At 39.7% G+C, this 27191-nt stretch overlaps 1 protein-coding gene across 12 annotated transcripts in view; it reads left to right on the top strand.

Moving 5' to 3' along the window:
- Positions 1 to 27191, top strand: part of LOC117411749 (inositol 1,4,5-trisphosphate receptor type 1) — a 168943-nt gene that overhangs the window by 85744 nt on the left and 56008 nt on the right. For 4 of the 12 annotated variants that reach the window (XM_058999391.1, XM_058999386.1, XM_058999388.1 and 1 more), the window contains 6 exons: positions 137 to 248; positions 4669 to 4704; positions 12808 to 12843; positions 13815 to 13862; positions 17709 to 17841; positions 18377 to 18567. In XM_058999391.1, the coding sequence (XP_058855374.1) occupies positions 137 to 248; positions 4669 to 4704; positions 12808 to 12843; positions 13815 to 13862; positions 17709 to 17841; positions 18377 to 18567 (556 nt within the window). The remainder of the gene's footprint in view (positions 1 to 136; positions 249 to 4668; positions 4705 to 12807; positions 12844 to 13814; positions 13863 to 17708; positions 17842 to 18376; positions 18568 to 27191) is intronic. The other 8 variants (XM_058999396.1, XM_058999394.1, XM_058999395.1 and 5 more) reach the window with 3 other exon arrangements.

Below are 27191 nucleotides of genomic sequence, written 5' to 3'. Positions count from 1 at the left end.
TTCTTGCATGCATCAGATTCTACACTAGCGTTACAAACCAGTGTTACTGTACAATTTGTGATGCACTGTTAAGGTACAGTAAGAAGTCTGGTTTTTAGAGATGCTCTTTGAATCAGCTTGTCTTTGTGTTTTACAGGCTAATCAAACATACAAAACAGCTGCTTGAGGAGAATGAAGAGAAATTGTGTATTAAAGTGCTACAAACCCTCCGGGAGATGATGACCAAAGATCGGGGCTACGGAGAGAAGGTATTGGCACTGCCTGTGTGCTTGGGATTTCAAATGCACATGCATATTTGACCTACAAAAAATATTCGTATTGTATTTTGTTTAAGTATGTATTTTAATTAAATGTTTATCTCCCTATTAATTAAACCTAAGGACTTTTTTTTTTTTTTGCTTTTGAAAAATGAGAATTCATAAATAGTTTCTCGCAGTTGAAAGGTTTTGTGAACTACAAACTTGATTTGAATTAATGTGCTTTTTAAAAAAAGTAATTCACTTTTTAAACAGTCTTTTAAAGTTTTGGGCCCTATGTTGCTCCTAAGCCTGTAAAACCTAGTATTTATTTTTGGAGTCTGAAGTCAAAGTTTCTTGACCTTTTTTCTTTTCCTTTTTATAAAAATGGTTTAAACATTGCCTCGCCTCACGCCTGCCAAATTGACCATCACGGTGCTTGCTGGTCTTCCTTGCAGACAGATCTTGAGCTCCTGGAAACTCCAATTGCATTTTGTTTATTGGTTTGTCCAGCTTCATTTTGGGTGTTAACTCCAAAAGCTACTAGTCAAGCCTTTTGCTTTAAACACGTCCTTATTTAGTTATATATGCACACATTTTGAATACATTTGTCACCAGTGGCCTAATACTGACCACACGACTGAGGTGACACCACCTATTCACCATTGCTGCTTTCATTCCTCCTCGTGCAGCAAAGGCAACTAAACAACCTTTTAAAATAAAATGTTGACATCAATGCTGTCCAATCGCTTGCACTATGGCAAAGAAGCACCTCATTTTAAGATTTGTTTGAAAATACTGCCACCGGAAGAGCTCTTAGTAACACAACACAATTGTTCAGTTTTAATTCATTAACAATACTGGATTGTTTGATCTCAGTCAGTGTTATCTGACAAACTGGATGTTTAAATGCATTTATAGGTTAATGATTTACAGTCAGGAATGTTTTGATGGCTGAGTGGTATTGTGGGTGGCTCAAGTTTGTAACGGGTGGTATTCGACTTTCTGGAACCTTTTTTTTGGCAGCTGGAAGCCTGCTGATTCCACATGTGAAAGTTCAGGGAGGGCTTTTAACTTCCTAATTTTAACAATGCCATTGAAAACCTATCCGCATGGTCTCACCCACAGATTTAGCAGGATGCTTAAAATAACATGCTGCTAATCAGAGTCTGTGAAACCAGAAGAATAATTGATTGCGAGGGCAAAGTGTGACTGTTATTCAAAACAGACACTGTTGTACAGCTGGCATTACACTTGGTATAAATGTGCATGTTAACATGTTCAATCTTTTTTAGCGGTATGAATGTCTAGGTTTGCATGTATGAATGTATATATCCTGAAATGCTGCTAGCTGCAAACTCACATGGTGGACTGTTCAATGCATTTTAAATACTGCTGCTATTTACATGTTAAATAGAACACAAGCACACCTTTTTTAAAAAAAGGTCAATTCCATTATAGGTGCACACACACTGTTTTAGATGCTTTTAAAGTGTGTGCAGTTAAATTAACCAATTCTGATTTTGGCCCTATTTTGTAGAAGATTCTAAAACAGATTCATTTTCAAAACCGCCCTCTGCCATCAATGATCATATTTTAATGATACGAGAGAGAATAAATATATATATACCCGTACAGACTACACCTATCCCATATGAAACTACATTCTAGTCATAGAACTTGCAAGGGTTGTAAATACCATCCTTATACCCTTTGTTATATAACTAGCTTGTTTCACAGTTATTTATACTTCTGACAATCATCTCTGCCTTGTGCTAACCTATAGTGCTTAGGTTTATATACAAAGGCAATTGAACATAGTTTCCATGCAAGGAGTTCCAAGGGAGGCTTTCCTTTTGTATCTATTTATACTTTTCTGTAGGCTTATTTGAAACGCCCATTAGACAGTCGTCACATTTGGGATTGGGCATGAACTACTATATTACTTGCATGTGTTCAGCACCTCAGAACTGGGTTGCTTTCACAGGCTGTGTCCAACTAATCATCATTTCTCAGTAACAACTTATTCCTTGAAAACACTATGTAACACAATTTTTGTTCTTGGGTAGTAAGTGTTATTTCCTAATTGCTTATGCCTCAAAAGTATAGAAAATGGCTATTCCCCACAAACTTTGCTTTTGTGACCAGGAGAGTGATATTTTGAAATGTACCTATTTCCAATGAGAACGGGTGAATTTGTGTCTTTTCGTTCACATAAAGTCAGAAAAAAACAACATATGAATCCAAATTAACATGTATTTATACTAAAGTAATACAAAAATGGCTACAAAAGATTTAGAAGTGAGTAGTTTTTCGAGATTTACGATTATACTGTAAATCACTTTCACGAATCAGCCCCCAAATGTAGTCTCCCATCATGTTCTTGTTATACTGTCCTTGGTAGCGGCGCTCAAAGTCCAGTATATCCTGGTGGAAGCGCTCGCCTTGCTACTCCGAGTACGCTCCCATGTTCTCCTTGAATTTAGCAAGATGAGCATCAAGGATATGGACTTTGAGGGACATCCTACAGCCCATTGTGCCGTAGTTCTTCACCAGAGTCTCAACCAGCTCCACATAGTTTTCGGCCTTGTGATTGCCCAGGAAGCCCCGAACCACTGCGACAAAGCTGTTCCAAGCCGCTTTCTCCTTACTAGTGAGCTTCTTGGGGAATTCATTGCACTCCAGGATCTTCTTTATCTGTGGTCCGACGAAGACACCAGCTTTGACCTTTGCCTCAGACAGCTTAGGGAAGAAGTCTTGAAGGTACTTGAAGGCTGACGACTCCTTTATCTAGAGCTCTGACAAATTGTTTCATAAGGCCCAATTTGATGTGCAGTGGTGGCATCAGCACCTTCCGAGGGTCCACCAGTGGCTCCCACTTGACGTTGTTCCTCCCCAAGGAGAACTCGGTCCGCTGTGGCCAGTCCCGCCTGTGGTAGTGCGCCTTGGTCTCCCTGCTGTCCCTGCTGTCCCTATGGCAAAGATAGCAGGGAAACTTGGTAAAACCGCCTTGGGAGACCCATCAGGAATGCCACCATTTTTGAAGTCTCCTATGACCTCCCAGCCGTACTCATCATACTTCAAGGCGTCCAGCAAGGTCTTGATGCTGTTGTAATCCTCTTTGAGGTACACTGAGTGAGCCAGGGGAAGAGACGGGTACTTGTTACCATTATGGAGCAGCACGGCTTTGAGGCTCCTGGATGAGCTGTCAATGAAGAGGAGCCACTCATTCTGGTTACAGGCGATTCCGATTGCCTCGAACAGACTGGTCACATTGTGACAGAAGCAGCGCCCATCTTAACGGATGAAGAAGCTGGAAAAAGGTTGGTGACTCTTCCTCTGATCTGCGACTTGCACACTTTCATCCAACAAGTTCCACTGCTTGAGCCTAGATGTCAAAAGCTCTGCATTGGACTTGGTGAGACTAAGATCTCTAATCAAGTCGTTGTGGTCTTTTTGGGTGGGGTAGTATGGGTTTCTCTCCTCAGCTCCACCTCTGAAATTGTCATCTGGATCTACAACGTCTTCCTCGCTCTCTGACTTGCTGCTGTCTTCTAAAGACGGCTGCTCTCTCTCCGGAGGAGTGGGTACGGGGAGCTCATGGCAGTGTGGCACCGGGGCGATGGATGAAGGAAGGTCCGGATACGTGATAGCAGGTGCATTCTTGCCAGTCTGACGTTTGGAAGGGTCCACCATGCAGAAGTAGCAGTTGCTTGAGTGGTCAGTGGGTTCCCGCCAAATTGAACTGAATTGGTGGGCTTAAGGCCCCTGTATTTATACTACTATTTATATTACTGGAAAGTTCTAGAAGTTACTCCAAGTTTACTCAGCACTGAATCTATCTGGAATGTTCTGGAAAATAGGTAAATTTCAAAATATCACTGTCCTGGTCACAAAAGCAAAGTTTGTGGGGAATAATAGCCATTTTCTATACTTTTGAGGCATAAGCAATTAGGAAATAACACTTACTACCCAGGAACCAAAAAATAAAAAAATTGTTACACGGTGAAATCAGGGCTTGGAATTTACGCTAGCCCTGCACCCAGTGCTAGGTTTCAAAACTACCCCAATGAAGTATATTTAAATAATTAGTAGCCTTTTCTTTTTGGCTGCATGAACTGCTCATAAGTTAACCTGTTCAGGTGAGACTAATGCTTTGAGGAGAGTTACTAGTGGCCTTCTGATGGCACCTGGTCATTTTTCAACTACCAGGCAAATTCTGAAAGCCAGGACTGGTTGCCATGCTAGTGTGAATTTAAAGCCCTGACATATTGCTTTGACATGCTGGATTATATGTTTGACTAACTAATCTTTTTGAGCGAGGGTTTTTTGGCAATGCATCTTTTTTAAAAACGTTAACTGCCATTGTAATTGCTAATTTGCTCATGTTCTTACTAATACTAACAGTTGCTCTTAACTCTTCTCTTCACAGCTGATTGCCTTTGATGATGAAATGGATGTGGCTGAGGTTGACAATTTTCCTGTCTTATTGTAGTGATTTAGCAGTGGTGTAGTTTTGTGCTCTTGTCCAGTACTGTGTTATCCTGTTACGTTGTGCCAGCAAGTAGCCGTACCTGTTTAAATGTGTCTCGTGCCTGTTATGCCTTAGCAGCTGCTTTTGTTGTGTGATGTGAGTAAATGTCTGGGGTCCCCTGCTAAAAACTAATGGGTTGGTAAAATGCTGAAATTAATTTGGGATAGAGGAGACTGGCTTGTGGTAACTCTGTACAATAAGGGAGATTAAGGGTGGTTGTTCTAGGAATGATTTAAAGGAATCCCTTTTAATTTAGGCAACACTTACATAGAAAATGGTTTGGTTCTTCCCATGCTTTATAGAATATGTAGGTTTTTCAAATACAGAATCATAGGCTTGGTTCCCTAATGACTGCCTGTGCTGTAGGTCACATTCTGTTTTGAGTATGAGGAAGCAGTAACATTTAATCTGTATCTGCATTAAAATCAAGAGATCTGCAGCACCAGAGAAGGGGTGAAGCTAGTGCAAATTAACAGCAAGAAAATTGATTTTAAATTGTGGGTTATCACTGACATGGAGAAGTGTGAGGATTTGCATGGATTCATTATTACTGGAATCCAGTTGGACATTTCTTGACAGTTGAATTCCTGCACCTACTGGTAATTTCATATATCCAGTGACTTAAAATTGAAGAAATAAACACCCTCCCCCTACAAAGTTACTTTTTATAAACATTACTGTAACCCTTCCCAAATGTCATATAGACAGCCAACAAATTCAGTCCATTGTTCCACTTCCAAACTGAGCAAGAGCCTGGAGAAATGCAGTGTTTTCAAGGAGAACTGCTCATCTGTAATTAGACTTGCAGCCAATAGATCAGTTTAGATTCCGCATAGGCTATTGGCAGTAATTCAATCCAGATTATTCACAAACACGCAATGTTTGAAAGGGCACAGATAGAGAGAGATGGACGGATAGCTTGGTACAGCGGTGATGTTCTCTCATGTACTCCATTTGTACAGCGTTTGATGCCTGTACCCGAGCAGAAATAAATTTGTATTCAAATTTGGATCCCTGCAACACTTAAGTGGATGCACTGAGCATTTTTAACAGCATCGTTTGAAAACACAAAAGCTTGTGCAGTTAATTTTTTTTTTATAGTAATCCTTTAATTGTTAATGCTACTAGCAAGGGTTAACCTGTTACAGCAAGTTGCATCATTAGATATAGACGGTGATATTGTTGAAATCCACAACTTTTAAATATTTTACTATTTAAGAGGTTTCGGCATTTTTCTGTAGCACCAAAACAAGTATAAGGCTATAATTGTGTATCTGTTTAACAGGAGTCCTTATTTGGTTATACAGACCTGCAGGTCAGTCTGCTGTGAATATCCCTGGCAATGATACAGGAAATTCTTGACCGACCAGATACATGGCATGTTTGACAGGCTGGAATACATTTGGTTAAGAGACGCAATGTTTACATTGGCACCAATGTAAACATTGCGTGTTTTACATTGGTGCCAAACTTTGCACAAGTACAAACACAATGAAAATTGGGTTCATTATCTCAACAGTGTTACCAAGTAAACTAATATTTTCCTTAGGGCAATACATATTCTGCTTTTATTACCAACGGCTCCTGTGGGGGTGGTGGTTTGATTTAGTCTAGTTGCACCACGTTTGCATTTTGCCAAGATGAGGCTTAAGACAGGGCAATGAACCTGCCTATCCTACCCATTCCCTTCTGGCGCTTTTGAACTTCAAAACTGTGCTGAATGCAAGACAGGCATTTATCACCTTCCACTCTGGCTCTCTTTCTCTGGAGCAGGTGCTTCTATAAATACAGGGAAATAACCCTGGCTGTGTGGAGAGTGAAATCGGCTCCGTTCATGAGTCTGCCCCCGGTTTCCTAGAAGGGGAGTTCTGGTCTATCCCTGTCGGTGTTGTTAGCAGCCAGGAAGCTTGTGCTGGAGGGGAGGAGCAGGATGCTGTAGCTGCTCGGTCTGGAATTAATTTGTAGTGGAGTGCATTTGCTGTCCATTTAATTTGTTCTTGTCGATTTTTTATTTTGTGTGCATGGTAGAGCAGTGGTTTGCCTTTTATCTATTGTATTGGCACATTTTAGCAAAAAGCAACTTGTATGAAAAACAAACACACTGAAACAGAGTTCAAAACGACTGCTTCAATCACTTATTCAGATGTGTGTATTTTTAGCAGTACACTCATCAAAGCACTCATTTCCTATACGCCTAATGGATTCCAGGGCTGTGTTAGTGTCAGTCCTGACCACACACCCTGATAGAGAGGGAGGACAGGGGTGGAAGATGGAAAAGTTGCACCACCTTTCCCAAAGTAAAGTTTGACTGGGCGCAAACCCATGACTACTCGCACTGCAAACACACATCTTAACCACTATGCAAAAGACAGACTCATCTGCATTTGTGGCTATAGGGCTTTTAACCTCCTTTCCTCAGCAGGGGTTACAATATAACTGCACAACACCACTACCCGGTTCACACGCTTCCTCCTTTAACATTGCAGCCAGTCTATGAGAAATGGCTCAACACCAATGTAACAGGGCAGATGCTGGGCGTGAACCGGCAGTCGCACGCACACTGCAAACAAGCATTTAAACCACTATGCTGGGCTTGTCTGCGTTTGGTTTTATGGAGATTAATCATTATCTAGCAGACAGGGGTCCAAATCTGTATGACTGGGTATTGCGCAGCAACTCTTGTTTCACCAGTGTAGACTAATGTAAGATATTTGTATACTATCAACAGTTGCTCGTTATGCATTAAAATGATTCTGTACGTGTGCTGGCCGTTATTTTAATTCTGAATGTGGGGATGTATAACACCTTAATATATGTACATCCTGATGTATCCCATTTTAATAGCAAGGAGACGTTTTATAACTGAACTGAAGTTTTACCTCGAAACATGGTTTTGGCTTGGTGATTTTGATACGGTGACATCAGTGTGGGATTTTCTCTGTTCAAGCTAGCGCCTCATGAAATATTCCTAAAGAGTTCATACAAGGATATTTTCTAAAATCAATGGCAGGTGTTTTCTTTTTGTGCGTGTTGAGCACCCCTCTCCATAAGACACAAAACCATAACATAGCAGTGTAGTCCAGTTTGGAGAAGTGGTCAGTTATTGTGTTTAACTAGAGTTGTGTGTTTTTTTTTTTTTTTTTTAATTATTAAATTAATGTTCTCTTAGAAAGGTTTTCAGGACTTTTCATGTTTAGACCTTCAAGAACCACAGACAATAAAAATATACATATTATACCTTAGTTTTAAAAATAAAAATTCCAAATTTTTACATTTATTTTTCACTTAATACACCTACGTTCACAGCATGTACATGCTATTGACATCAAAACAAACAATACTTATGTGATTTGAAAAATAAGTCCTTGGTAAAAGGGGCGTAGCACCGTGGCAAGAACTGTGCCTTTTTGATGTCCTCCGTTTTTTGTTGGTATTTAGTGGTTTAATAAATACAACGGACAAATTCTACATACATTTTTACCTGAAGTTCTCCCACACACACCCAAAGGTGTTGCAGTGTAGGGTGTGCTGTGTTTACAAGATTAGCTGAAAGTAGAGCCTTTTAAATGTTATGGATAACTTGCCAAAAATTCACACCCATTGAACAAAACCCAACATCTGTTGAGTCTGCAAAGATGCAGTTGTCAACTCGAATGTATATTTGTTTAGAGTTTGACTGCTACTAGGAATAGTGATCTTTTTGCTAAAGTATAGTTTCCGTTTGTTATAGTAACATCTTTGCATGGAGGTGCCCTACTTGCAGTTTCCATTGAGAAACGTATGGAATCCAGCAGGGCTAAGAGGCAGTGGTATCTGCCTGGGTTATTAGGAATTCCTCATCTTCATGTTTCTATGAAAACTTCCCCACACTTAGTTAAGCTTATATGAGTTTGAAGATCTGCCAATATCTAACAAATTAATCTGACAACTTTTATATTTTCAGTGTTGTGGAAACCAAAATCTAGCTGCACTCTTCACTTTAACCTGTGATTCGACCTTTTAAATTATGCTACCAGGGATGCTTTGATTTCTTTATTTTAAAAGTAGGTAAAATTGGTCATGCAGATATTTCCTGTGCCACCATTGTCATCACTGATTACGATTGGCTCTTTGTAGAAGCATGTGATTGTATGCCCCAGGAAGAGTTTGTGTTGCGATTGGCTGTGGAGGATTAAATTAAATTAAATTAAACACTCAAATCCAATGGTGGCAGGTTTATTAGTATTGAATCTTATCTCTCACACATAGTGGGAATTAACCCTGTAATGTCCACTGGATTATCATAGTGTTTAAGTCCAGCCTCGCAAGCCAACATTTGCAATATGCTTACCAGACAGATCTAGTCTAGTTACAATTATGTATTATCTTCATTCCATACAAAAATATTTGGGCATTACAGGGTTAAAATAAAGCCTTTTTTGGTGTTGCATTGTTAGTTTTCACCATATTTGGATTTTGATGTAATCCCTTTGCAAGCATACAGTGTGTGTTACTGGGGAAGTTGGTCCTGCTTTGCACAGGGTGGGAGGATTTGTATAACCAAACTGAAATGCCATTGATACACTGCACAGAGGCTTGCACGCTGACTCATCTCCAGCAGGGGGCATTGTGAATGTGTCTGGCACGGCTGCACGATTGCTGAGCTGCTGCCAGTTCTCAGGCAGCAGTTGCACAAGAGCTGCTTTTTTTTTTTTTTTTTTTTTTTTCCTTCCCTTTCCCTGGAATTCAAGCTGTCCACTGATGTGTGACCTTCAGCAGTAATTGCCAATAAATGTGCGGCAGAGCTGTTTACTGTTAGATACTGGCAGCGCAGCAGAGATCAGCCAGAGTGCATGGGGAGTGGAGTGTTCCGCTTGCAGAGAGCTCCTGTTAGCCATTCCAGTGACAATTAGCAGCGCTGTACTTGTGTAACAGAGGCATTGTTGTGTTAACTGTGTAGTTAAGGATTTCGAGACCAGCTCATGGCTGTATTCTGGGTGTTTTCCATTGCTGCTTCTGAATAAGTCTGCTTGCTTTCCATTTCCTGTAACCTCTTCCAGACTAACTCCTCTGCTCCGGCTTTGAGCTCGGCTGAGCAGAAAAGGTGTTCATTTCAATGAGCTGTCGGTTGCCATGGCGCGCCTCTTTCTTTCATGAGCCTGCCAGAAGCGCTCAACCTCGGTCTGCCTTTTTTTTTTTCTTTTTTTTTTTTTTTTTTTTTATAACTTTTCAGATGACCCAGAACCCATGCATTAGGAAAACTGGGTGTATTGTTTAGCAAACAGAGTGTAGCTAGAATTATTAGGGATGTCCAGAATAATTCCGGTCTAATCAGTGAATGGGCCATTATCCTCCCTCCCCATCCCTAACATGTCATGCTGGAGCATACTAGGAGCGCTATAGAAAGGTGGTCAACACCCTAATTAGCACTTATCACAGAATCGAAGTGTCTTTAGATGAATATCTCTCAGCTCGTGAGGCATACAGCTACCGCAGTAAACATGTATACTGTAACCACATCTCCTAGATTCTCACGGTGGAGGAGGGAAGATTGGGGTTAGCATTGCATCAAGCAGATTTCTGTGTTTTGCTGTCGATGTCTGATACTGACTGGAAGTTTGTGATGTTTGGCTGAAGTTCAGAAGCCTTGCTGAATAATGAAGTGTGTTTTCATTTGTACAGCTAGATCTGACTTGGATTTTAATAAGTCCCTAAGAGGGGACTTCCTCCAGTTGCACGGCCGTTACTGGTAGTTTGTGTATTCAGTAAATAAGTTTTGTGCAGCAAAATGCCTGAAATACGTTAAGAATATGTAGTTCGCTACTTTTAAAATGGGATCCAAATTGGACAAGTGGAAACCACTGCTGGGAAATGGACAGCCGCATGTAAATCGAGCAGTTATCCACAATATACATGTGAAGAAAAACTAACCATTGCTGTTAATATGGCCCATGAGGTTGGCTCTTAATTGGGCAGCAGTGTGGAGTAGTGGTTAGGGCTCTGGACTCTTGACCGGAAGGTTGTGGGTTCAATCCCCAGTGGGGGACACTGCTGTTGTACCCTTGAGCAAGGTACTTTACCTAGATTGCTCCAGTAAAAAAAACCCAACTGTATAAATGGGTAATTGTATGTAAAATAATGTGATGTCTGTATAATGTGATATCTTGTAACAATTGTAAGTCGCCCTGGATAAGGGCGTCTGCTAAGAAATAAATAATAATAATAATAATTGAGGTTGGGATATTTCTAACCATTCTGTAATTAGCCGTGCAACAATGCTTTGAAACCCCCTAGCAGGAGTTAGTAAACTTTCTGTCCAGGACAGGCTCACTCAACAGCTAGATGGCCTTTTACAGGGTTTTTTTATGTTTGTTGCTCGTTTGCATTTTAAATACTAGGTGGTTTCTTCATTTTCTCAAGCGACCTTTTTTTTTTTTTCTTTCGTCATGATTTTTTTGAAACTGCTTGGAAACCAATCTGCCTTTCTCTGCTTGTCAAGTCAACCCACTCTGTTTACTTGAGGTTAAAAGTAGGAGTTGAACTAAATGACAGGACCTTTATTTTGAATGTAGGAATTGGCAATAAAAGCTGGACTAGAGAGGGAGTTTGATGGATGTTGAAACTGTCACATGACATACCATAGGACTCAATTTCTCCTCTGGTAACCAAACTCCTCTCATGTTTTTAAATACTGTTTGTTCTACCATAAACTGGTCTACTGCAAAACAAGGGGTTTAATTTGACTTTTTTATTGGGTTTGTCAAAGCACTTTGACTATTTAAATAATATTAGTCTATAGTTAAAACAATATTCTATTTGTGTGCAAATTCCACTTGGCGCACATTTAGTGCTGTAAAGTAAGCAATGATTAACTCTCATTGCTTTGCTGGCATATTAATTGTAGTTATACAAGGTACAGTGACAGCTAAGACCATTGACCCTGTTCCTCAAAGGCGACCTCAGTTTTATCCAAAATGTATTTTCTTCAGTCAAATGTGTACACGTTGAATTCAAATCTCTCAGCCTGTCACAATCCTCAACCACCTTTTGTTTGCTCTTCCTTCCAAGTTCCTGTTTTATTTGAAACTGTGCTCAAAGTGCTGCTGGAGCTGTGCAAAGTTATTCAAATACTACACCCCTGCCCCCTTTTTTTAAAAAAATAAATAAATAAAATAAAAAAAACCACTCACTAATGCAGCTCATCCATTTGTACAAAACTGTGCAGAAAGAGGTTACCCTTTGTTCTGGTGTTGTCCTGGACAGGCAGGCTGTACGAGAATTGGGGTGAAAGACTGCTAGCCAAGATTTTAAAAATCAAATTGCCTCTCTTAGAATTGGCTCTGCAAAAAAAAGGCCCAATGCCAATACAAGACTAGAAAATGGTAAGGGTGTGCTGATACTCTGGTATTTTCTGTGTAATTGCCTTTAAGACTTATTTGTTGGCAGGTATTAAATAAATCAAATCACACCTATTTATTAAAGCTGTCCTTCCCTCACCTTTTATAATTGAGTACCAATCAATGGCAATTAACTTCCTCATGGAGTATTTTAAAAGCCGATTTTGGATGCCAAATTTACCTCATTTGAGGCGCTGACATTTTTACTGCTGTACAGAGGCCCTAAACCTGACAATGAAAATGTGTTGCAAAACTAGCAAATGCAACTGATATTGTCGGGTAAACATGACCTTTCCTTAAACCCAACACACTGCCACTATAGAAACTGATGTTTATTTGTTTAATCAGAAATGGGGAAATCACGAAGAATTAAGTTTTAGTTTTCACGACAGGTTCTATATTAAATAACATTAAGATTGTTATTGATTGTGTACTCTAATTGTATAAACAAGGGACTGCATTGTGTTTAATTAATGTTAAATTCCATTTCATTAATACCAAACAACTTCAGATTTCTTAAACGCAATAACTTGTGAAATCTGAGCATCAGCACACTCCTCCGACATGGGTTCCAAACTTTTTGGTTCGCACTTCTTAAAGGAGTTAAGCTGTTGCTGTGCCACCGAGACAAGATTTAACGAGAACTTTTATTTTCAATTAGCTGGCCCAGCCTCCCGAACCAGAAATCCCTGCCGAGGTGCGTCTCCCACCCATATATGCTGAAGTTACAAATGCGTGGCTGCAGATCATAACTGTCCCGTATGTCCTCATCGCATTCGATAACCACTCATAACCATTTAGTTTGATTTTAAAACGGGTGGAGAAAGCTTCTGTTCAAAGCTGTTCTTTTGTAGGTGATTTTGGTACATCAAATTAGTAAAAATCAAAAACCACCTATTCTGTCGAGCCCGCTCTCAAATTGAAACCCAACATGTTGGTGTTGAAGAGCAGATCCACTGTCTTTTTTTACTAATAGATTGAAAATGAATTGTGCTGCACGTATGTCTTCATATATAGTAGGTAACCCTTGTATCCTATATAATTCACAATTGTATTCTAGTGTAGTTGTGCTATAACCAGTGAGACGGGCTTGATGTAGCAGTTTTGCTGTTGCTTGCTTGCAGCAAAGCCATCATTCAGTCCCTGTGCATGAGCACGTTTTCTGGAAGGTACTTTTTAGTACTTGGTGTCGGTTGCGGACTCGGATTAGTTTAATACAATAACAGTTTTTTCAAAATAGTAAAATAAATGAAAATTGCTTTCCAAGAAACCGAGAACTACCGGAATTGCATGTATCCACACAATGAAATAGGACCTAAATGGAATTATTTTTTGGTAATTGTCCTATACCTATTGTGATGAATGGAGTTATTTCAAGTTGAAGCTTTTTGTTTTTTGTTAATTGATATTTGTAATTCATTTATGTACTGTTGTACCAAATCCAAACATTACATTGATAACCTAAACACTCACTGCTTCAGTCTGTCCTAAAACGATACCCTGCATGCTTTTTTTTTTTCCTCTTCTCTAGTCTTCTGTTTCCCCAAAAGTTAACAGCATGCCAGAATCCCTTAAGCATGATTGGTATGGTATTGGGTTTTGCACATGTTGAGTAACACTGTTTCTTTTTTAAAAAACTTATTTTCTGCATACTCGCATCACCTGCAGGATCTTGATCCAAACCCACCACAGAAGCAGCTGGAGGATCAAAAAAGGGTAGGTATCCCTCACTGATTAGGAGACCTGGGCCTCAAATCCTCACTGTTCCAGCTCCACCTTAATACCTTTAAATAATACACCCAGGATCCTTGCTGTATCCCCACACACTCACTGATTCAACATTGGCATTCTTCCCAATGCATGTGTCTTTACTAAAGCAAAACCTAAGTTTTTATATATGATTTTTATTGTGTGGGAATGTACGAATACCTTTTAATAATAAGATTACAGTATAAACATGAAGCTTTCATTGAGCCAACATTTTAAGGAATGCAATTGAGGCGACCTGATTGAGTGTGTTGGAGGGCAGTTTACCAAGATGTAGGGCAACAGTACAAATTATTATAGGAATAAAGTTCACATGGATACAATATGTTACCTGTTTTGCCAAGGTATTGTGTGTTGATGGAGATCAAGCAGTCTTCATTTTGCACTAGCGGGACAAACGTATAGAGAATGTGTTTTAAAAATAACCAAATATTTTCAGTTTTATGTTATATAATAGGGCACGGTGTTAAAGCAAATGATGTATAAAGATGTATTTTTAGTTACACTTTATGATTTGGGGTGGTATTTGGGTATACCGCTTTTGATACTAAAATATTCCGATACCGCTTTGGTTTCTAGGGCATGTCATCTAATTAAATTGTTAAAACTGGGTAATTGGCAATGGTTCTTTTATGATTACTACTGTGCAATTACATGTATGTACATGGAAATGATCTTGGAACGTAATTACCTGATGTAATTACAAGGTAGGCCCGTAGCTAGAGGCGGCCCAGATCTGTAACAATTCCTCGGGAATTGTAGAATTCAGTCTTCTACAGATTCACCATATTCTGCAGCTACATTGTCATCATAAACATACTGTTAGTGACCTGAAATATATATTAAGGCTTTGAAAATGTGGCCCAATAAGAAGTCTCATGTGATGTAATTGTTTTAGTCAATTTTTCTGACAAATTTAATATTTAAAGTATTTAACAATTAAGTATTTAATTGTTTGATACGATTGTTTACTTTAATTTACATATTTATTAATATAAATACTAAACGCAAGATACTCCGCACTCAATATCTACTTACAATCTCTGCAGTTTTTTGCATATATCCTGCAGATTTTGAAATTTATATGGTTGTGTCCAATGCCCAATAATCATTTTAGAGAGAGTATAATATCTATAACTGGAAGGCTCCATGATTGCTAAAAGGCATGGTTTGATGTCTGAGATTTAATAAGATGATTTTGTCATATTTCATGAAAGCCTAAAATTCTAATGTTTTCACTCTAGGCACTTGAAGCTAACAAAGTCATATCTTGCCTGCTTTGCATTGCTATTGGCGAAGTAGGTCTCAAAGTTTTGAAAGAGAAACATGTTATAGCACAGATGTGTTTTCATTTTACGCATGCTGTCTGGTAAGGTTAAAGGAAGCCCTGTTTCTATGCCTTATTCTCTGGTTATCGGTTTGCACTTTCACTTCCTGGGTCATTTCACCGCAATAGTATTCAGGTATCATACTGGCTGAAAGTATGTCGGTCAATAAGGGAAGCAGTTTGGTTAATGACTGGAACGGTGGGGAGAATTTCATCCTCTGGGTGAAATGACCAAGCAAGTGGCTTGCCAATAGATTTATTTAACCAAATGTAGTACCATACTGTACATGGTTTACTGTAAGATGTGTTGCTTTCAAAACTGGACATTTTGAAACGTGTATATTGCATGGAAGCAAATGACCTGTAAGTTACTGGAATTACTGTCCACGACCAATAACTTTTAAAAGATTCATTCTGCAATATCTAGCACAGGGGGTAGACAACCTTTGGCACACCCAATCCATTGCAGGACTTTTTTCCAAGCAGATCTGTTGGAGGTCAATTAAATAATTAAGGCGCCAGTTAGAACAAAGTCTTGCAATAGAATGGATTGGAAGTGCCAAAGGTTGCCTACCCCTGATCTAGAATATCTACTACTGTGCACCAGATTTTATCAATTTATAGCTTGTATTTTTATGGAGCTTTCCTATTTGTCAGAAAGCAAGATTGTGGCCCCGGGTCAAACTAAGTACTGCATTTTTAATTTTTTTTTTTATAGAATCTGTTAAATCAAGTTTACAGTTCATGAAACCGTTAAGAGATTGAGAGGATTGGGGTCCCCGAGTGGCTCATCCAGTTAAAACGCTGCCGCTGGGAGCACGGGATGAGTCGCACAGCTTGGACGGCACCAGATCACGTCTGGGCTGTGCAAAGAGGCTGAACTTTGCTGGGGACTCCGAAGGGGGCGTCACATTGGCTCTGACCCTCTCCGGTGTGGGAGATGGGGAAACTGGCAGGGATTCTTTCTCATTGCACAACAGCGAACCCTACTGGCCAGACAACAAGCATTCACAGTGGATAAAAAGCAGGGCTGGTCTCTCTTCTCCGGGACCGGTAGCCCGCCCACCGCTGCTCTGGAATGCTCGGCGTAAAAGCGATTCTGGCTTTAAGCTTGTGAGATCGGAGGACGCTCACACGCCCTTAGAACGTCTGGGACTCGCTGTGGTGAGGAAAAAAAACCATAATTGGACATTCCAAATTGGGGGGAAAAATAAATCAAAAATAATTGGTCACTCAATTTAAAAAAACAATGTTTTTTTGTTTAAGAGCTTGAGAAGATTGGCTTAAACAGAAGTTAATTTTAACTTTTTAAAAGCACTGTTTTTTTTTTTTTTAAACTATCCTTTTAAAACGTCCCTTAAGAATGTTTGCATAGTCCCAGCTAAAACTACAGCTTGACAATGCTCTGTAAATTATTGGTGGACCATGTGACAGTAGGGGTAGCGCGACCTACTAATTAATCAAATAGTTATAGCTAAAATGTCTACTAGGTCAATTAGCAGCCACTTAAAATATGTTTGCTGTCATGCATGCGTTTTTGGTTTTTGCTCAACAGAGCCAACTTCCAAATGTTTCTGCATGTTTAACACATCTTTGTCAAGGGAGAGTCTGTTTGAAAACAGTGGAGTTACTTGTAGGATTTTGATGCCATGGCAACTACACTCGTATCTGTTTTAAAATTGTATTGTTTGATGTAATTTACTACATATTTAATGATGTAATCTACTGTTTCTTTCTATTAACTTTCAGGCATCATGGTATTGTCTGCTGATCCATTTATTTTCCTTTATTCTGTATTGTTCATTATCTAATTTTATTCTAAAACTACAAATTATAGGTCTCATGTTATGTTCATTTTTTGTGAAGTGTTGATTTAGTAAATCATGCAATATTTCAGTACACTCTGCACTATTGTAAAACTGTTTAATCCTCTAAATGCCATTTATATGTTAATAGAATGCAACTGCATTTTTGTCAATCTGAAACATCTCAATGACAGAAATGTGATTAGGCGACCTACCAGTTTCTGAGTTTGAATGCTATTGTTCTGTAAGACTAGTTGACTGTTCAGTGCTACCTGCTGTATGGATGGTGAATTCTATTTAATTTTCAAATTAACTAAATTTGGAATGTTTTAAACCAATCAGGAAGCTCTATTTTAAACAAATATGAAACAAAAAGCCTTGCCGTGCACATACTGCATAAACAGGTTACATTATTTGGTAATTGTTATTTTTTTTTAATGCATTTCAAGTTTCAAATTGATAGATTTGCTCATCAGGTGCAGCAGGTATTTATGGTTACACTTCACAGTAATTTCATGTGAAAAATTCATGTATCTGTGGTGGCAAGCAGTAATATTTCTCCAACACTTACCCAGCGACTTCAAATTAGTGCCTGGGGTGTGCCACACAGAGTATTCCTTTCCCAAACAAGCATTAGAGGTTTCTAAATATTTTCTTTTGAAGGGTGAAGCACTCAGACAACTTTTGGTTAACCGTTACCATGGAAATGTGAGGCCCGGGGGAAGAAGAGACAGTCTTACAAATTTCAGCAGTGGCCCGCTGTCTCCAGGGGGGCCCAGCAAACCCACCGGAGGAGGTAGGTCCTGGTCTGATTGGGTTCTATTGAACCTGTTTACAATCTGGAGGCTCTTCTGTGTTATTTTTTTTTATTGGCACAGAGATGTCTATTTTACATAACCACCTGCGCTGGAAAATCCGATTCATTTCAAGTGAATCATGTACAATCAATACACGCACATTTGGTGGTTCGTGTTCCAACAGGGCTGATCAGATTTGGTTGAGGGATTTATGGGTCTCAAACTAGCCCGCAATATAATCTTAACCACTTTTCTTGAGGCCCAAGACTGAATGGTAGGCAGTGGGTGATGTCAGGACTGAATTTTTAATTATGTAAAATGCTTGACCAAATGTAATGAAATCCATCTTTTCCCATCCAGTACAGTTTTATCACTGAAGTAGAGAAACTAGTACCTTTTTACCTGTGTAATGAAGGTGCCAAAATGTTTGTTACTTTTGTTTCCCTTGGGTGTTTTCTCATTTGGTTCTTGACCCTCCGTGTGTAAAGTGCAGTCCTCCCCCTAAGGCTCCCTGTTTCTTGGTCTGTCTGTCAGGAGTGGCCGGTGGATCTGGAGTGCTGAGTCGTGGGGAGATGAGCCTGGCGGAAGTCCAGTGTCACCTGGATAAGGAGGGGGCATCAGACCTAGTCATAGACCTTATCATGAATGCCACCAGCGACCGTGTCTTCCAGGAAAGCATCTTGCTGGCCATCGCTCTGCTGGAAGGAGGGAACACTACCATACAGGTATGCCCAGAGCAGCATTGTTATCCTAATGAGGTTGTATAATCTTCTGGTGAGACCTCACTTGCTGCATTCCAATCATGATCACCACTGCCAAAAGGACACTGAAGACGGCCCAATGAAGAGCAATCTGACAGATGTCAGGACTTGAAGGAATGAGCTTGAAAGAATTGAATCTATTTTTAGCCTAGAACAAAAAAATAATTAGTAGGAACTTGACCTGAAGTGTTTTAAAATCTGAAAAGCAGCTGACAAACTTAACCCTAACCAACGCAGAAGCCAGGACCAGATAAACACGGTTTGCATGTATCTAGAGAAACTTCATTTGGAAGAAACTTGGTCTGGATATCCTTTGCACAAGGTTTATTGACTGGTGGATGTAGGTCATCATTGTGATCTGGGTGTTTTTAGAAGGTTTTCCTTTGCTTGACAGACATTCTGTAACCCAAGACTGCTTATGCTCATTTTAGGAAAAGTATGTATCTAAAGTCATATACATATATCTCTATCTATCATGGAGGAAGGGTCTTTATTTTTTTATGTGCAAATCAAATCCATTCCCTGTGGGAAGCAGGCTTTATCTTGCATTGTAAGAATATTTTGTGTAGATAGTACCTGGTTCATCCAGGGCATAGTGTGTGTGTGTTTTATAGATGGATTGGCTAATAAGATTACAATGTTTACCAAGTCCTTCGTTCCTGATGGTGTTTGGCCAATAAATTCCTAAAATGGTTCTGAGGCATTTATTTATGAAAGCTTAGTTTGTTTTTTGATGCCTTTGTTGTCCTCCATGTTTCAGCTCCATGCAACAGCACTGATTTTACATTATTAAAAATGCAGAGCTTTGTTTTAGCTGAAATTTGTTTTTTGCGTTCCAGGTAGGCTTAAGCCTGTCCTCCATACTAACTACCAGATCTCCAGTTAGTACACTGTTCATTGCAATTGACCTGTCGTGTCCATACTTACAAATGTATTCTCATGGTCATGGATTAGAAGGGGATTCTTTGTGGTGCTGCATTGAGTCTTACAATTCCAACCTCTTTGCCTGCTAATGCAAGCTTTTCTTAAAGGCTGGGGCACGTGCATTTATACTAGCCTATAACAAAGAAGAAATAGGGGAGGGGGGGTTGAGTTTTGAAATATTTAAAATCTTTAGTTGACGACAAAGGTAACCGTAACAAATCATTTAAGCGCAATACAGAAACCAGGACCAGAGGACATGATTGGAAATGAAGTGGACTTGGGACAGAGGATAAGAGACACTTCTTCACACAGTGTGATTGTATGGAATGGGTTACTAAGCCATGTTGATACTGAATGATTTGGATCTTTAAGACCTGCCTTGACAATGTTTTGAGATCATTTACGTGGATTTGGGCGAGCACTGATGGGCTGAATGGCTTCCCCTCATTTGCAATTCTTTTTTTGTGTGCCTTCATGAAGAGGTGAATGTGTTGTATTCTGCAGGGTTTTTTTGTTGTGGACTGAACCCTCTCTTGGCCTACAGGTGCCTTTTATAACCATTGGGGTGGGGAGAGGGGGTCCTTGAATCTTGTTGACCATTTCCTACCTCCCCCAGCCAACTGCAGCATTAGAAAGCGGTTGGTTATTTTGAAAATAACCTTGTATTAATATATTATATTAAAAAAATGAATATGATTTGGCTTTTTAAATGTTCGTAGCACACTCTTTCAGCTGAGATCTGTGGATTGGGAGCGCTGATCAAAGTGCCTTAGAGCTGGCATGCTGTCACCGTTCCAAGCTATTCTTGTCCATGGAAATGCTGCAACTGGCATGGGAATTAAAGCAGGGGGTAGTTTTGTCTTCGTTCAGACTACACTGTCATTCCTGTTTAGCCTGATTTTGAAGTCCTTAGTTGACTTAGTTACCCTAACCAATACTTAAAGACCAGCACAGAAACCAGGACCAGCGGGCACAGTTGGAAATTAAGTGGAGATAGATATAGGACCGAGGGGAGGAGTCACTTCACATAGTGACGAGGGTATGGAATTGGCTAACTGGCTATGTTGATGCTGATTCACTTTGATCTCAAAACCTTGTCAAGTTAAAAGATCCATCAGATCAACTAGGAACCGGATGAGAGTAGATTGGAGGGGCTCCTCTCGTTCCTAAATTCGCTTGGGGTACCACCATTGCTGGTGAAAACTGGACTAAATTGATGAAGGCAGGAAAGGGGGTTAACTGTCAGTTTAATAAGAAATATTAATTGCGTTGAATTGTATGTCTGTTGCTATTTTTGGTTTTAATAAAGTGAACTATCCCTTTATTCATCTTCCTTTTAAATAGAAGTATTATTGGGTGTGGGGTAGGGGGGTGTTTGTACCCTAGAGGACATGGAATATAACTCGAGTTTGGAATGGAATTGTTTTCTTCCAAGTAATGCTAGATATGATTCTTTAATACAGAAAGCAGACAGTCTGAACTCCTGAAACTTGGATGCAGTAACTGCATTTCAAAATTCAAAAATGTGTCCATTCAAGGGATTTACCCCTTTTTTGTTTTCTCCAATTTTTAATGTCGCTTAACCAGCATCCGGGCCTGGAAATGCTGAAGAGGAATGGGCATAATCCGCTACTGATATCTGTCCAATCAGTTTGCCTAACCCAAACACCCACCCTAGCTACTAAACTCTGCACCTGAAAATAAAAAAATCCTGGTGGAATTCTGGCTTGGAAACCAGATTTAGGCTTTGGAAAAGTTTGTGGGGGGTGGGGGGGGATCCCTGCAATGAAGGTGCTGCAATGGGTGGATACTCTCTAGACTTTCAAATCTTGTTGCTTTTATTAGAAGAGCAGTGTTGTTGGTTGTGGCCCCTGTATTGACTCTCCTACAACATGTGTAACAGTTTCTAACCATTTTATGACCACAAGATTCCTCTGGCTGCGGATTCCGTGGTGTGTAACTTGTCCCTTTTTTCTTAGTTCTTGAAAAATGGTCTGTGCCATATATGAACACTGAGCTTGTTTCCTGTAGTTAGATTTCTCATCTAGAGTATCCATATGTGCTGGTATAATATTTCATTAATTAAATTAAGCATCTATGAACGAATGTCTGTGAAAGTATGATCATAATATTGCAAATGGGAGATTGCTGGGAACCATTAATTACGTTTCATTCTTGGCTCCCCACTACAATCCCAAGTACAGGGGTTGTGATATTACCAGCACACAGTCTGTATTACTGGCCAGTCAAAGCTGGTCTGATCTGGCATTAAGTATTAACGCATGCAACTCCAAGCACAGGACAATGTCAACTTGTATTTCTCAAGGTTAATGCTAATGCAAGTTTGTGTGTCGTTCACTGTATACAGGTGACAGAGCTGGATTTATTGAAACCAGCTTCTCTAGAATGAGTCTTTTATCGAGGTGTTCTAGTGAAAAACTCTCCTTGTACATTGCACTGTAAACCAGAAGATATCAGCTGCTGGTACACAGGTTGTCAGTAGTGCAGCAACAGTCATGTGAGGGAGTCAAATGTGCAGGATTGTTAAACTTTGAGCTGAAAAACACAATCTATTTCATTGCAACAAGAGAGGTTCAGGTGCCAAAACTGAGTGTGGTATAGCATTGTGTTAATTGTCAGTGTTATACGTAATAGAGTGATTCATGATTCACACAACATTGTCGAAGTGAAAACTGGAGGATACGTGGAGGAAGATGTGCAAAGGGAAAATGTCTGAAAGACACACTGATGTGTTTGGCCACCAGAGGGTTGTTCTTTTAATAGTTTTATTAGAATTGAAAACCATGCAAAACAACAATGTTGCACAAATTATGAATCCCCCCCCCCCCCCCGTATATTTATCTTTCAGGTAGAATCTCAAAGTTCATAGATTCAGTATTGCAAATGAAGTACTGTTAATTTTCCTCGGTGTGTGATTTTCCAGTAAGGATGGGGGAATTCCTACCTCTTTGTTTAGCTGCAGGACCAACAAGGCGTGTGTTACATGTTGCTGGTCATCCACCCCTGCTACACTCGCGTCCGGCTGCCTTTCAGCTGTTCAAACTACAAATACATTGCATGCAGCAGCAAAACCTTTACTGTCAACCTGTTTTTAAATTAAGAGTCCCCTCAAATAAATACTCTACATTTACTCTAAAAGGGGAGTGGTTAATTACAGTATTTTGTGCACTCCTTATAATATTTTTTTTTAAAACACCAAAAACAAAGTACCTGCGTTTTGAAGTCCCCTCTTTAGCCATCCAGCCAAAATGTTTCTCTCTCACATTTTTAAAGAGGTGATTGATTTTATATGCCGTATTTTATAAAGTCAGACACTAATGTTATGCTTGGACATAACATGTCTTATGTGGCCATGAGGGATGCTAACCAGCGTAAAACAATTTCACATTCAGTGCGGTACTTCAGTGTAGTTCAGTAGAGAAACACTTCCAAGTTTCCTGCTTATTGTTCTGTTTGACTACTGTTTTGACACCTGCATGTAGTTCGCACAGTTCTATTATAAACATCATCACGCTGATGGGGATGAAATCTTGCCAAAGTCGTGTTTGAACAAGGTTTAATGTTGCAGATAACCAGCGCTTAATGAATGGCGCTTTTGTTTGTATTTGATACCTCATTCCATCTTAGTTTATATGATGTGAAAAACACATCTGAAATCTCTGAACCACCCCCGCTGACATGTTTGCGGTTTTACCATTAGACCAATGTCAGCATAATTATCTTTATTGAATTCCAGGGGGAAACTTTCCCTAGGAAGCTGTTGCATTTTTAAAGTGCATATACGCTTCACGACATGTGTAGTTTGGCATTGAAAAAATCTGGAAGCAATCTGGAAGAAATTAAAGTAAATCTGTGCCATGAATGGTTTATTATACAAAACAAACTGAGGTTTTTAAAAAAAGATAGTGCCGGTGTCCCTTGATACTGCTGTTCTTAATTCTCTTGACTCACAAGGATACTGGCTGCTGACTCTAATGGAAAGTCAACCCTTTTGAGTGTGCCTTCTATTAGCTTTAATGCATCCGTGCAGAGACCATTGCATACTCAAATGGAATAGCATTCAACACCTGCATTTTGGTCTTTGTCCAGGAAAGCCAACCCACCAGTCACCCCGCCTGCAACCTGCTTCCTGGAAATTTTATTTTTATTGTTGAAGCACTAGGTTATAGCTTGGCTGATCCACTAAAACTCAACACTTGTGAACTGTTCCCACTAGGAGTCTCCTTGAAATCTGAAAAAAAAAACATGGTGGTATTGACCCCTTATTGGCTAAGTTTATTGAAGGCAATATATCTTGGGATCCACTTGTTGTGAGACCAACATTAATGCTACGAGTCTGTCAGTGTGTGTTTTAAAGTATGTCAAAGATTAGGTATATGCCTTTTTTTATTTTATTTTAACCTGAATCTCCAGGCTGATGACAATCCGATCGAAATGATCCCCTGCGCACACAGCTCCCTCTGTGTGCGTTTACTCCTCTTGGAAACCTGAGCTACTTACATAAAATCCACCTCGTACTCTGCACAGAGATTAAGGTCAGCTGTCGCAACAAGGGGTTTTCTACAAAGTTCATGAAATGATAAACGGACACCAGCAGTCCAGTATAGCTTGTCTAGGCCGTGCTGGTCCATGCAAATAGGTACCGGACTGTAGTTTCAATTGTTTCAATTGGAGAGATGGGTTTTAATATATTGGCATTTCAAGGGTCGGGGTGTGAACCCCCATGTGGCCTAAGCCCTACATATTTTGATATTTGTCATAGCCATTTTCCAGGGACATTGTGCACACTCAAGCATAGGTACAGTACTTTTCTGTGATTCCGTTAACCCTGCAGTTCCAGTCACAGCTTAGACAATGTGTTTGAGGTAATTCTGATTCCTTACTTTATTTGATGTCTTTCTAACATCTGAGATGGGGAACTGCTTGTCCGATTTTGAAGAAACCTGCTTTGGAAATCCCTTTGCACTGGGTTTAAGGTCCTGAATAAATCTTTGCACCGACATGTATACAAGGAATGAGTCCCTGCACAGCACTGATCTGCTTTTTCTCTGTGCTGATTTTGATTGGCTGAGTTTCTAAAGACTGTATCTTGGCAACCACTTTGCTCTTCTACAGTGTGCACAAGTTCATATTGGGTTGTTTTTTTTGTTGCCCAGATCTAAATATAAATCCAGAATAAAAGTAGCTTGTTCAAGCCCAGAATCAACTTGGCTGCAACACTAGTTTTTAAAAGGTATCTTGTAGTGATGTTACCTTTTTTTATATGTAAATATTTACCATTGTGAGACAACAGCTGTCTAACATATGAGTATGTAAGAGTTTTTTTTTTTTAATGGGGCGGTTTAAGTGCCAATTTTTAGCCGTGCCCTACTGTGTACATTTTATAACCTTGTTTACAGCATTTAAGTGGAATAGGAAGGTTTTTAATCATTCCTTTCCCTTCCAGATAGACTGCAGTTTCAGAGAAATGCATGTAAATGTTCCATCTGGAGGCCTATAAAGGTGCATTTTCCAATGAAATGCCAGCACAAGCACAGTTTATTGGTTCTATCTTTGGCAGCCTATCTCTGAGTTTGTGACTGACGTATCCAGTCGGGGGCTGCTGTCTGCTCACTCAAGCACGCCTGACATAAAGGTCTGCCTTCAGACAACTGAATCACACTGCAGGTGCCCTGGTTTATAATGATTGAGTGGGCAAGAAATACTTATTTATTTTCTGATAAATATTGGGAGGGAGTCATATTCCTGGAGCATTGTAATGTGGCAATGTGCAAATCTCTTTGTTGCTTTGAGATGATCCCTCCATGGAAAAACGTTTTCCACAGGCTGGTGGAGGCGGACTATTCTGAAAAACAAGGTCATGCTGCATTTTTTTTTTTTTTTTAAACCCCCTTCAATCCTGTCGCTTGGCATCAACAAAGAGTTGTTACATAACATCTATTTATATCCTGCTTGTTCATTCGCTGCAGGCAGAGAAGCGTGGCTGAGGGCCCTCTATCCTTTCTCATAGCACGTATTAGCCAGCTTGTTTTGAAAAGCAGCAGCAAATGAAGTTGGCAGTCGTGGGCGGACGGCCATTGTAGGTGGAATCAGAGGACATATCATTCATAATATTCCCCCCCCCCCCCCACCCCCCCCTTCACGCCTCCCTGCAGGAAGTGCATTTGGTTATGCCAGCATTGTTGTTATTCCCCCTCTATTGCATTTAAGTTCCTCCTATAGTACATGATTCAGAACGTCTCCGTCTCTTTCTGCCCACAAAGTACTTGTGCCACGCTGGTGTATAATAAAATCGGGTAGCTGTTCGTTTAAGAGTTTTGGGTAAATTTGTCTGTCTGCCCTGGACTGTGATTGTTTTAAGGTTAACCATTGGGAAGTTCTTTGCAATTACACAATGCAACGATGTGGGATGTGTAATGATTAAACAGAGTTATCCCTAATTCAGTCTTGCACTGCATTTTTTTCAAGGGATACCCAAGAGCTGTGTTTTATCAAGCATATGATGACGTTGGCTGGAAGGATTAGTTGCATTAGGACACTGAGCGACCAACTTGTGGTCCTCTTTACTCCAACCTGTCAGCAGAGAATGGCAGATATTGAATTTATTATCTCTCCGTTTCATCAACATGTTTGAATATATCGTACAGAGTGCAGTATGCTCTAATTTAGTGTATGCAGAAATGTAAATTTTTCCTGTGCATGTCACACAAGGCTACTTGCATTGTAAAATATAATTCAACTTGTTTGATCCGGTCTTCCACAGCCATTTATCTGTCAACAGACAGGCGTGTAACTCGTTACATTATTGAGAAAAAACGTGACCAAAGATTCTCGTGAAAATCCAGTTGCTTGTTGCCATTGGATATGCTAAGCACAACATAGCTGTAACCTGACATGTCAAGCCTGTGAGTTATTTCACATTTTTAAATTCCTCAGCTGGTGTACAGTATATGGTATAGGTCCTGTATGTGTGAGCAGTTTTTTAGTTATTGCATACATATGTCAATTAGACCTATGTATTTTAAACTGCAGTAAAACCAGAATCTTGTCTAGACGTTTTACAGTTTGGTATGGAGGTCCTGTGTTAATAGGTAACCCACTACTGATAAGCCTGTTGCATGTGTACATTTGAAGGCAGTGATCTCTGGTATGTGTGTAAGCTGATCAAGGAGTGAAAGGAGAGAGGCTGATGTGAGCAGTCTAACTTTTTTGCCTTCTAGGTTTTTCCATTGGCAACCCCCCCATGTCTCTCTTCTACACAGACTTTGACAGATAGCAATATAGTGAATCTCATGTATCGTAAACATAGTAATTTATTTTTCCAAAACTTCTCTTGACAAAGGTCTTATTTTAGCAGGTGTTAAGTTTGTGTCTTGGAAGTTTTATGCCTGGAGAACTCAGTTATTAACACACCCATCAGAAAAAAACATTATTGCAGAACGTGTTTGAATTGGGCCATGTGGTGATTTTGATTCAAGTTAGCTTGGAATGGTTTGTGTGTGATCTAATAATTTGGTATTAGTAATTTAAACATTGGAAAACTGTTTATTTACTGTTGACCAATCAGATTCCAGCTCTAGCAGGCTTCTAACCAATGGTAGAGGCTCACTCTAGCATCAGCTGTGATTCAAATCGGTCCACAA

This window comes from Acipenser ruthenus, chromosome 25 (assembly GCF_902713425.1).
Source record: "Acipenser ruthenus chromosome 25, fAciRut3.2 maternal haplotype, whole genome shotgun sequence".
Lineage (NCBI taxonomy): Eukaryota > Metazoa > Chordata > Actinopteri > Acipenseriformes > Acipenseridae > Acipenser > Acipenser ruthenus.
The sequence above is the reverse complement of the archived record's forward strand: the minus strand, read 5'-3'. Positions and strand labels throughout refer to the sequence as shown.